At 35.2% G+C, this 12,883-nt stretch overlaps 1 protein-coding gene across 8 annotated transcripts in view; it reads right to left on the bottom strand.

Annotated features, from left to right (window-relative positions):
- ANK3 (ankyrin 3) overlaps nt 1-12,883 on the bottom strand; it is a 706,927-nt gene that overhangs the window by 72,371 nt on the left and 621,673 nt on the right. For all 8 annotated transcript variants that reach the window (XM_049855202.1, XM_049855203.1, XM_049855204.1 and 5 more), the window contains 3 exons: nt 8,716-8,822; nt 3,812-4,036; nt 904-1,058 (listed from right to left, as the gene is read on the bottom strand). In XM_049855202.1, the coding sequence (XP_049711159.1) occupies nt 904-1,058; nt 3,812-4,036; nt 8,716-8,822 (487 nt within the window). The remainder of the gene's footprint in view (nt 1-903; nt 1,059-3,811; nt 4,037-8,715; nt 8,823-12,883) is intronic.

The raw sequence follows: 12,883 nt of genomic DNA, 5'->3' as shown, positions 1-12,883 counted from the left end.
GTTGCAGTAGCCACATTCAAGCATTCAAGAGCCACACGTGACTAGTAATAACTGCACTGGACAGCACAGGCACGTGAAATGTATTTCCAATAAAGCTGTTGTTTCGAAAACTGCTCAAGTGGTAGTATTGAAGAAGTAAGGATAAAGTGAAGACCAGCCCTCATTTTTTTTTCTCCATCTTGTGTTATGATAAGTTCGATCTCCATTTTTTTTTTTTTTTTTTTTAAGGCAATTCTGCTTCAAGTACCTACTCTCAAAGCCAGTCTGTTCCATTCTCGATGTCTACCAAGAACAACTGGTGTGGCTCTCAGGGTCAGACAGCCTGAGGAAGCTCTGTATGAGACGGTGACACTCTCAGCCACATACAGGTCCTACTAGGTCAAAGAGTAAATCACTGAAACGCCACAGATTCCAGTAATTAGTCTGAAACTTAGTTTTAAGGAAATTATTATGGCCTCAGAAAAATTAAAAATTCATGAAGGACACTGAAATAATCTAGGAGAAAACAGAATAAGATTAAATAAAAGATTTGGAAATTATTAATCCCAGAAGTAAAACATGAATGTCTTTACTTAAAAAATCCTCGGTGAACACCACGTACCTTCCATGATCATCTCACCCTCTCCTTAGCTATTTGTGATTTAGAAAACATTGGCTTTTCATAAAATCCATATATATCATCAGAACATTCTTTTATTGTAAAGAAAAAAAAAAAAAATGTCTGTTAGATTAAATGGAACCCCAGGCCTTACATAAAGAAAACGGGAAAAAATGCTGAGAAGCCCAAGTCCTGGCTTAAAATATAACTATGGCTGAAATTCAGATACCGTTTCATTTTGTCTTGGTCTTTCCTTTGATGTCTGCCTGTAGACATTGACAGAAACCAGGAGTCACCTTCCTTACCTTCATCCATGCCATTAAGTAATTCGGTTAAATCTTCATTTTTACTGTCAAACTGATGCTCCTTCCATGTTTCACCGTTTTCACTTCGAAGAACAATGAGTTCTCTCTCTTTTCCTCTCATTGACCCAAAGTGAGGGATTTCCACTATGACAGGGCTGGAAAAAAAATCCACATTATTTGGCCATCTGATTAAATATATTTATAGTATTGTACTTAACAGGTGTTCCATTAACAATATTCATCTGAAAATCAGAGGTGCCACTAAGGTTGGGAATGATTTCAAAGCTGCAGAATCATTTGCTAATTAAATAATAATATATTAGATGCCTGATAACATGCCATCATTCATTCATTCACAGACAGTTCTTGAGGACCTAGTATCTGTTAGGCATTGGATTTAATGGGGGAAAATATTCAGCACATATAAACAGGAATTCTGAATCAAGAAATTGAAAGTTACTAAAATAGACCACAAGATAGAAAGTTGGTCCATTTTTTTTTTTTTTTAAATGATGGGGATATTATACAAAATACTCATGATTTAAAAGGACACAGTCATTTCTTCAAAAAATTCTATAAATTTCCTATATGGAAAGATTACTGCTATAGTTTTTTTTGTTTTTTTCCCCTTAGCAAGAGAACAATCATGATAATAATACACTCTCCATACCAGTATAGATAGTTTCTCTGGTTTGCAATTTGTGAAATGGTAGCGGGCAGCTTAACTTCCTGTCTCTTGTGTAACCTCTAGTAGAATATTTAAACTTTCTGAAAGAGCACTTGTTGGTCTGAAACCATCACGTACTGATATATTAATTTTTGACAGTGTCCTTTTGCAAGGGAATGTCAAAGAATGGCTGCAAATTGAAGATAGCCAATCAAGCCACGGGTAAATAATTTGTCCAATTTTAAAGTAGGATCAATACTAAAAAAGATGAATGGAAGTCAGCAGACCACAATCACACACAGTTTATGTAGTTGGATTGTGCAGCTTTACTTTATGACATTTAAGTAGACAGTATCATTACTCTCCTACAGAGGTTGTATGTAACCTCGCCTCTTAGCCTCAGTGTTTATATACATGTGATAAAAGACAGGCTTAAATAGAGATGGGCATAAAGTGGGATAGTAGCTGTAATAATCCCATCACATAAATAAAAACATACAGATTTATTACCAAAGCATTCACTTAAAATGGGAATGATTAATACGATCATTTTACTTTTGGCAAAAAAAATTATGATCCAAATAAGGAGCATTTAAAAATTATTTTTAGAATGCTTTTATTCTTTGATAGGTAGAAACGAAAAAAACTATTGCTAAGACTGTTAAGAATCTCAAAAGTTATTAAGATATTTACCATAGTTTTTAACCATATCATAAATGGAAATTAAAAATTTTTTTGAGAACAAGATACAATCTTTGCAGGTTAATGTATCAGATACTGTCTTTGTTGATATTTAAAGAATGTGGCTTTGTGTACGACATTCAACGATATTGGAGAGAAGATATGAATAAAGATCTTTGACCAATGTGGAAGCCGAGCATAACTTTTCATAACAGTTTTCTTCATGCAAACTGCCAAGGCAACAACACCAATCAAACAGACAAGCAAACAACAAATACCAACACATTTCAGCTTCAAACAAAACAAAACAAAATGATTTAATAACTTTATACGATATTCTATCTGAGGCCTATTTAGTTTTCTTTAAATATATCGTCATTTTCAAAATCAGTTTGCTTATTGATGGTTTCTCTTTCTCAGAGCCAATAAAGATTACGTAGTACTTGGAAGTACTTACTTTAAAATGTAATTCCACACACACACATATCTGTACACATATATCTATATAAACATATATATCATTTATGGCAAATGTTGATTCAAAGCCTGCAAATACCTTCTCTTTCACTGGGTTAAAATCAAAGACTGCCAGTCTGTCTTAGAAAATATCATATGCAGTTGTAACATTTCAAATTAAAAAAAAAAAAAATTACAAAAGCACAAAGTTATGAAAGCAGAATGCTTGCAGTGAATTCCACATGCCTGAAAAGCACAAGATAGGTAGCAGCGCTACATTACGTCAAGCCACTATGATTGTTTTTTTTCTTTCAGTGACACACATCAACTGAAAGCATTAAAAAACTTAAAAAAATTAAAATAAGACAAGAATTAGACCATGGGTGTGACAGAAAAAGATTGAAAATGAAAAAAAAAAAAATTGTAGACATTCTGTATCTTGTCTATAAAGATCCTACCCAATAAATTTTGTTCCTTGAGGCCCAAGCTGCAGGATTCGGCTAACCAAGCTCTCACCCTCATTTACAGGGGGAGGATTGGTAGGAAGATGCAGTTTACTGAATAACATCCATGCAGCAGGAAGAGAAACGAGAAGGGGAAATTGTGAACAAACTGTCAGTCACGACAGAGCCTGCCTAGTTTGCACCCAAGTGCCACCTCAGAGAATGAATTAGATTTACGTTTCCTTTTTTTAAAAATACCATTATCACGACGGATTGTTTCCCTAAAGATTATTTTTAAGAAGACATGTCCCAAAGTAGCTATTTACTTAATGTGGTGATATAATTCTAGCATCTTTATTTTTTTCCTAAGAACGATGCTTTGATTTCTACAGGGGCCATTAGGGTTCCGTGCACTTACTGAGCAGAGAACATGCTTCTTGGTTACTAAAAGCTTTGACCAACACCAAGTTAAGGAAGTATCAACGCTAATAGCTTTTTATGGAATTACACAGTTTTGTCACCTTGGACACTACACAAAAGTTGTACCCAATCAAACTGCCCAACTAAGTAATTTTAATAGTTAACTACTTGAGTTAACAAGAGTAAAGAAAATCAAAGATGTAGTGTGAGGGCCAAGATAAAAATTGACTAATCAACTTACCCTAAAAATTGTGCCCCTGCGGGACCCATTTCTACCAGCCTACTGGCTAATCCCTCTCCTTCCACCATGGGGGGTGGGTTGGCCAGTTTATGTCTCTTTACCAAACGGCAGGTGATTCGGGTGGGAGCTGTACACTTGCGTGGAGGAATGATGATTCTCATCCCATGGTGACGGCTTCCTCTCATGGAGCCACCTCGTGCGTCCACCATAAAGCTAACCAGAAACCTGCAGGGAGGAGACCAGAGGCCCAATTAAGGCGAGAAATAGACCATCTTCACAGCAGGTTTTGAAATTAAATGTTAAAGTGTAAAGCAACATTCAACATAGCTATCATTTCCTCTCTTAAAAGATAAATCGGAAATAAATATGGTGGAGTCACATCAAACATGCATTTATCTTGTGCGCTGGGCAAAAACTGAAACACAACAACCTATTTTTGGTTTAATGTGGTCCCCTGACAGAAGTCAATTTTTTTATCAGGTGTTCAAATCGACAGAAGAGTAAATGTTTCAACATTAGGACAAAAACCACTATTGAAAGACAGTTGTAAATTAAAAAAAAAAAAAAAAGAACCCCACTGTGTATGGTCTTGGTGGGCGGTTTAAGGTATATTCAAGGATCATTTTAACTGTAAGCGCTTTTGCCGTATGTTGACAACGTAATCTCTCTCCACTACAAGTAAGATTATACTCCACAGTATGTCTTAACACGTACAACTTGTAAAATGAACGTGTATTTATTATACCAACACAGTAATTTTTACTATCACAACGCAGAATTTTAAGACTAAAAGCAGAAGATGACTAGTTTTGTGAAGGTAATTTTGATGGAAAAGGATTTAATCTTTTCAGTATAAACTTGGGCTAACAAATTGTTTTCAATAACCTACATCTGAGTATCTGTACAGCAGTGCAAATAAGAGTATCTTAGACTTTTTAGAGAATATCTCTAAATTATATAATTCTGAAACTGACCTTTGTATTAAAGCCAATGAGGCAAAAATTTATCTGCAAGTAGATACAGAAATGTAAGGAAATCGTCATTTCTGGATAACAGCATACCGGAATTCCTGATTTTGATCGTATGCTCATGGAAAAAACCCTCCGGGAGTCCTCTCACTGTCATCAGTGTTACAAAGCACGCTGGTGAACGGGTTATCAATGAGCCCAACGCACGGAAGGGTGCAAGTCAGAACAAGCCAATGGAAACACATATCCTTGCAGTTTAATTTCACATTTGAAAATATGCTTTTTACTAGAAAACCACCGAATGTTGATGATCAAAAAGCTGTTTGGAAATCTAAAATGGTTTTGGAGAAATTATAATCCCATCCATCAAAATGTCCTATTATTTATTAATCTAAAAACACCGCTAACAGTCTACAAATAGATTTTATGACTTTGCATGAAAATCCTAGCTGGGGACCCTTTCCTGAAGGGTGGTGACAATTCAAGGCAAATTGCCCTGGATCCCATGGAGACAACCAATAGTATGGGGAGCATTTTTCAGCCAATCAGATTTTCAGAATTAATTCTGGCTGTCAGTAAGGTAAACACATCCACACCCTAGAACTCATTTTCAGTTTAAGCAATTTACTTAGGATTAATTTATGTTTTTGATCATCTTGTACCTATTTGGAGAGGCTGGGACAACTACGGTACTCAAGGCAATGGTGGACAGACTGCCCCCCATCAAAACCCAAAAGAAAACAAAACAAAGACTTCCTCATCGAAGACAGCGATAACCGTTTACTTGTACAACTCTCCAAATGAACTGCTTCCAATGTTAAACGATGGTAGGCTCACTTGAAATTGCTCTCGGGTGCCTACATTTTCTTAGATGTGTGTGCACATATGTGTGTATATATGTTTACATAATTAAAAACTGCCTTTACTCAATACGAAACCCTGGTGGCATAGTGGTTAAGAGCTACGGCTGCTAACCAGAAGTTTGGCAGCTTGAATCCACCAGGTGCTCCTTGGAAACCCTATGGGGCAGGTCTACTCTGTCCTTATAGGGTCATTATAAGTCGGAATCGACTCCACAGCCATGGGTTTGGTTTCTGAGTTTTTGGTTTTACTTAATAATAAGGCAATATTATAAAGAAGCTTAAGACAAAATCTGAACTTTTCCAGCATGTAGTAACTAAAATCAATGTGTGGTTGGGAATAATAATAACAGAATATATTAAAAACGATTCAAAGTCTGGGTTTGAAAATTCAGTTATACTAGTACAAATTAACACTGGAGTGTTTCCATCGAGAGAGAGGGTAATGCTGGCTCTGCTCGGGAACAGCTGACTCTCAACAACATAGACAGTAATTCAGATAAGGTTTATCTTGTTCACTGTTCAACCTACACTGGCCATACACAGTTAAAAAAGTTAGCACCCAATAAATGTTTCTTGAATAGATCAATGAATGAAAATAATTTTGCTAAGTGTGTTTAAAAATCATGTAGGTCATGGAGATACTAAAAAAGTAATACAGCTTGTTGCTGAGCAGTCTGAAGGTAGTGTAAGATGATTACCAGTGGCAATATAAAAATATTCCAGCTATAAACAATATCGGAACCCAATGGACACAAAAGTACGGCTAAGATGATTTTAATGTCAAATTCAAAGAATTTCTGTGTTCTGCAGACCACGCACCGCATAGTTGGTGTTCTTTAACCATCATTAATGGTTTCAAGCTTTTTAACTTTACAGTGCCAACAGACTGAGGCAAGGTGGGAGTGGATGTATGTTAAGCAGGACGTTGGGTCCTATTATTCAATAACGTTATGAAATACTGTGATTTCTTTTACACACTCTGTGCAAAATAAAATTTCATGCATCATAACTTACAGAAATAAATTAAAAGGTGATGATTAAATTGTATCTTAATAATTACAGTTAAACTATAGCATGAAATCTACAAATGATCCTAAAACTAACACACAAATGTTTCTAGTTTTAGGAACAGCAGGGTAACAAATGCTGATACACTACAGACACTGACACAATTTAACTGTGGGAAAAAGTCACATAAATTAAAAATGCAAAAAAGATTGTTCACATAAAGGACACAGTTATCACCTTGAATCATACTGAGGAAGTGGAGAAGAATAGCTGCAAAATAATTTAGAAAGCAAATGGGAAAAATTAATGTAAGATAATTAGAAGCAAGCAACAGAAAATGTCAATGATAAGCAAAGGAAAAATAAAAACCATCAGAAAATGAAACCAAGTTATCTGGCATTTGTAGTATAACCTGGAAAAATATTTTGCCTCAAATGGCTATATAAACTACTCCACAGACCTGGCTTTAGTGAAATGTTGCCTAACTTAGGCCAAGTCTGTATTTTCCTTTTCAAATAAGCCCAAGCTAGCTGCCATTAATTCTGCTTTTCTGCACATGTCTATTGTTGTCGATGAAGTTCAAAGGAAGAGAAGCTAATCTGCATATTCTAATACTTTATTGTCTCCTATGTTTAGGAAAGTTCATTTTATTTTATTAACCTATATTTCCCCATCGGAACTGACTCAACGGCAGTGGGTCAGTGGGTTTATATTTCCCCAACTTTTCCACTTACTAAATTAAACTGTAATACTTTTCTTTCATAGGTACAGAGTACTTGTAAATTATGTCCATTTGAATGACACTGTGTTGATTTGTTTTTAAAATGTGGTATCAGAAGGCCCAATTTTGTAATGTTACTTTAAATAACCTGTAGCACTCCCCTGTGCCTCAGATATCACACCTGTAAAATGGGGATAATGAGTAATATTTGGTTAGTTCCATTTTAAGGTTCAAATAAAGAGTAAATAAAAAAAATACATGTAAAAGATTTAGCATGATGCTGGTTACACAGACAGCACTAGGTATATGTTAGCTATTACAATATATTTTATTAGAAGCATCAGAAAATACTTTATAAAATATATATTAAAAAAAGGACACATTAAAATGTTAATTATTAATTTATTTAATTCCAAATTAATCCATCCTTGTCCTGGATCATAATTAATTTATGGTCTAAATGTAAATTTCAAAAACCATTAACATTTTTGGGATTTTTATTCATTTTAATAGATTCCTATTCCTTCTGTATGGCTATCAGATAGCCCAAGTTTGAATTATCTATGGGTGAAGAATCCAATGTCTAAAATACACTGATTTATCAATTCAGCTGAGGGAGTCTGATGTGATATTTACTACAGCAATTTTGGTATATGTACAGTTGTATCTTTTTTTTTAAGTCCATTTTTTCTTTTTTTCCTAGTTGTTCTTTCATACAATTTAATTATTTTATTTCAAGAAGGCAGAAGGTATCAACTGTTGATCTGAAGGTTTCAAATTTGTATTTTCTTTTTAAAAGAAAATTATATAATACAAATAACTTGAAAATCAAAGGTCAATATCATATTTAAAAAAATGAGGACAACAGAGCCCACTGCTTATTTAACTAAACATTTAAATGAGATTCTGTTATTAGAAGCAAAGTATCAAAGCTATCAAACGGTAAGGTTAAATTAACGGAAATACTTAATTTTTTATTAGAAAGGAAAAGCAGATGCCCAGAAACAAAGCTTCAATTCAGTAGAAAGAGAAATTATTATTATTATTTTTTAATTGAAAAGGAAAACTTTAAACTTAGAAGAAGTACCAATAGCCAGGAAATTTCACTGCAATGAATAATTTAATTCATTTCCTTTCTAACACACTGCTTTTATCAACAAAAGCAGATATGCAGATTTGCTTTAAAAATTACTAATCATTTACAAATACATGTCACATATACTCACTAATGAAATCCTTTAGAAGATCAATATTTCAAACATATGAAGCTTGTCAATATGAATTTATAACTATAAATAATAAATGCAATGATAGTAGGATAAAAGTGACATTTTGGTTACTTACCCAGAATGAACAGGGCTTGAGACAAGATTGACATTGTCCAAGGTGTCTGCAGCCCAGCTGTAATGTCTAAGAGAATCTGAATCAAATTCTCTTGTGAATGTTAGATGCTGAAAAATAAAACAGTATCTTAAATCAACAACGTGCATAAGACACTGGTTTTTCTGCACCTACAAAATACACCTGTATGTCTCTACAAGTCCAGATACCCTAATATTCAAAATATTTAATTTTTAAATCCTTCTCTATGAACGTTTATATTGAAATTTGAGTACCAAAAATATTTAAAAAATAAAGTCAAATGATAGGTTGTATTATCTCAAGCTTTTAAGGAAGCACCCAGGGTAATTTGCACTGCAAAAGGAGTATCACAGAAGTAATTTTCAACCATGATTTAAAGCACTTCAACACACCTCCAAATTAATCCTACAACTGTTGTAAAATCCTTTAAGGGAGAAGGGACATGAAGATTATCCCAGGATTACAAATAAGAACACTGGAGAGCCAGGGACAAACCAGAGGGCTACAAAACCAGCCTCATTTCAACAAAACTTTCATTGGATTAAAATGATCAGCCACCAGTCTACATGCCTAACAGAGAGAAAACGGAAATGCTCCCTGGAGAAAAGTATCACTATTGGGTGTGTCTATAACTTTTTAATACAATATTATCAAGCATCCAATCAAAAATTGCCAAGCATAGCCAGACCACAGGGGGGAAAAATAACCCAGACATCATAAACAGACCCCAATTCATCTAGATATTGAAGTAAACTAACAATAACCTTATAATAATTGTGATATAACTGTGATTAGTATGTGTTTAAGAAAATAGGGGGTAAAAAGAGAAAATAGATTTAAAGGTGGGGAATTCAGCAAACCACTAGAATATACAAAAAGAAGAATCAAATGAGCATTTGTTTAGTTTTAAATACAATGTCCCACCCACTGCCATCCAGTCAATTCTGACTCATAGCGACCCGATAGGACAGAGTAGAACTGCCCCACAGAGTTTCCAAGGAGCGCCTGGCGGATTTAACTGCCAATCTCTGGGTTCGCAGCTGTAGCACTTAACCACTACACCACCAGGGTTTCCACAAATACAATGTCAGTTCTGGAATAGCCACAATAGAAAACACGGATAGTAAACCGGAACAGGTCAATGGAAAACATACAAAACGAAGCATAGATTAAAAAAAAAAAAAAAAAAAAAGGAATGGGAAATAAAACAGAATGAGACATGAGGAACCCAGTGAAAGGTTTAACACATGTGTAACTGGACTCCCAGAAATACAAAAGAAAGAGAAGTGAGGCACAAGCTGTATTTGAAGAGATACAGCTGAGAATGCTTCGAATCTGATGAAAGTTATTATCCCGCAGATAAAAGAAAAATCAGTCTCAATTTTTGTTCTGCTAAGTATCTGGTCCCTACTGCAACCCCTGGAAAAATGACAGTCAAGTATTTAAAAATACACACACAAAGACAGTAAAAAAAGAGACATCACTAGAAAAAAAGAAGAGTCAGTTGCAAATCTGTTTAAAAACTTATCTGACTTCCATAATCCCCTCATTAACTATCACTAACCAAACAATGCTTCCCAAACCCTGGCAGAAAAGTAGAGATTTTTTCTCAGAGGGGAGTTAAAAAGTACCACGGGATAGAGGAATAGCACAGTTGAAGGTAGAGACTCAATAATGAAAATGGGGATTAAGTGAAAATGTGAAGACTGAAAGTTCAGACCACAGCCTCCTTCTCCTGCTGGTCTCCCAGAACACAGATGGCTAGGGAAGTAACTTCTAGATAGAAAATTGGGAGAGTTGTGTCTGGGAAGTCTTACCTGACCATTGGCATTTCCCAGTGAAATGTCCTAGAAATTAGGGGGAAAAAATTCAAAGTAGGAGAGAAAATATAAGAAAGCAAAAAACCAGTTCAGGAAAAAAGTGGTCGAATCCCCACTATCACCACAAAAAAATGGTTCTAGAAAATAAAATAGTAAAAAAGAGACTAAATCAAAGCAATAATTTAAGGTATTTTCCCAGAGCTGAAGACCCGGGTTTCCAGAGTGATAGGACCCACTGAGCAGCCAGAACCATGGATGGATGTAGGCTCCACTACATTACAACAAAGCATCCTAGTGGCACAGTGGTTAAGTGCTCAGTTGCTAACTGAAAGGTTGGGGTTTGCACCCACCAGCTGCTACGTGGGTGAAAGATGTGGCAGTCTCCTTCCATAAAGATTACAGCCTTAGGAACCCTGTGGGGGAGTTCTACTCTCTCCCACAGGGTTGCTATGAGTTGGAACTGACTTGACAGTAGTGGGTTTTTATAGTACATCATCAGAGTCCCTGGGTAGTGCAAACAGTCAATCACTCAGTTGCTAACCGAAGGGCTGGTGGTTCGGGTCCACCCAGAGGCATCTCAGAAAAAAGGCCTGGTGATCTACTTTCAAAAAATCAAGACCTTGAAAACGCTAGGGAGCACTGTTCCACTCTTGACACACGTGGGGCTGCCACGGGTCTGAATTTACTGGTTTTTATGGTGCACCACTGTGAAATTTCAGAAGTTAGGGGCAAAGACAGACAGATCCTATAAATATAGAAAAAGGCTCCATTAGTCTTTTCAACAGCAAAAATTGAAGTTAAAGGCAATGAAGTAATCCCTTCAGTGTTCTAAGAAGAAATGATTTTCAACCCAGAGTTCTATAACTAGCCAAACAAACAAAAAGAGTGTGAAAATTGAATTAAGATATCTTCATATATATAAAACCTAAAAAAAAAGGCTATTTCTCATGCACTCTCTAAGGAAACTATTGGAAAACATACTCCTCCAAAATGAAGGACCATACCAAGATAAAGGAAGACACGAAAGAACAAAGGGAATCTTTAGCGTAATGATAATGGAAGACCCAGGAGGATATCTGAGCAGTGGGCTTGCAGGGAACTTGACAATGAGAAAGATCTAGGGGAGAAGTAGTAGATGAAATTGATAAAATGCCTAATATTGAGAGATTTATATAACTGCTAACAGTTTATGGGTTGGATTAGTGATACGTATAGAGAACACCAAGCAAATGGAAAGAAAAACCCTAAAGAAAAAAAATTGTGCCAAAAGAAAAAAACAATCATGATATGGCCTTATATCTGTAACACATAGACATGGGAATATAAAAGGCAGAGAACAAGATGGAAGATGAGGCTTTTATTTCTTCACACTTCTCTCCTACCATGCATGCATGAGAGAAAGTATGAAAAAATGAAAGCTTTATCTTCCATTGTAGGGAGTCAGTGATGCCTGAAATGAGGGTAAGAACCCAAAAAGCAGCAATATATACGTATTATTTCGAGATATGGAAGTATAAACTAAAAGAGTTACCGGAAAGTGTTTTCAGCAGTTGCCTCTGGAGAAAAAATAATTGAGAGCTGAAGGTATAAATGGAGAATCTGTTTACAAGAATGTCTTGTGGAACTATATGACTTTTTATGTACACATATGACTTCGACAAAAATAAAACCTAAATTTAAAACCTTACTCTGAATTATAAAGATTTTAAAAAAGAAAAGACTTGAAATCAGATTTAAAGAGAATTTGTAGAGCACTCACATGCAAGTAACTACCACTTACATATGAGGAAAATGCAAAAATTAATAAAGAACAGATTTCTCTGCATTTGATAAGAAAGGAAACATTTATTTGATAGGTATACAAGTCATGGTGTTAATAAGAGTTCATAGAACTGAGGTTGTAACCACAAAATAGCAATAAACTGCTTCAGAAAGTTCACAAATTCTATACTGGTTTACCAAAGATGAGGTGTTAGTCTGGCCTCATCTACCAATTACATATACTGGCCACTGGAGACCCCAACCATCCAACCTTCAGAAGTAGAGCAAAATATTTAATGTAAAGTGGGTAGTGCTTTTTCACCTTCCCTCCCTCCTTCCTTTCCTTCCTTATTTATTGATAAATTACATTTCCTACATTTGGGGCCCTGAGATTATTTTCACAAGGCGCTCTTAAAAAAAAAAAAAAAAAGTTCTATTAAATAGTATCACTCCTCTTTGGTAATTACAGTAAATTATTTACCTTTAGTACTCTTAGAAACATGTATGGGTGACATTAATTATTGAAACAATGAATTATATCACACAAAAAAGGTATCACCGCCATCATG

Source organism: Elephas maximus, chromosome 16, assembly GCF_024166365.1.
Source record: "Elephas maximus indicus isolate mEleMax1 chromosome 16, mEleMax1 primary haplotype, whole genome shotgun sequence".
Lineage (NCBI taxonomy): Eukaryota > Metazoa > Chordata > Mammalia > Proboscidea > Elephantidae > Elephas > Elephas maximus.
The sequence above is the reverse complement of the archived record's forward strand: the minus strand, read 5'-3'. Positions and strand labels throughout refer to the sequence as shown.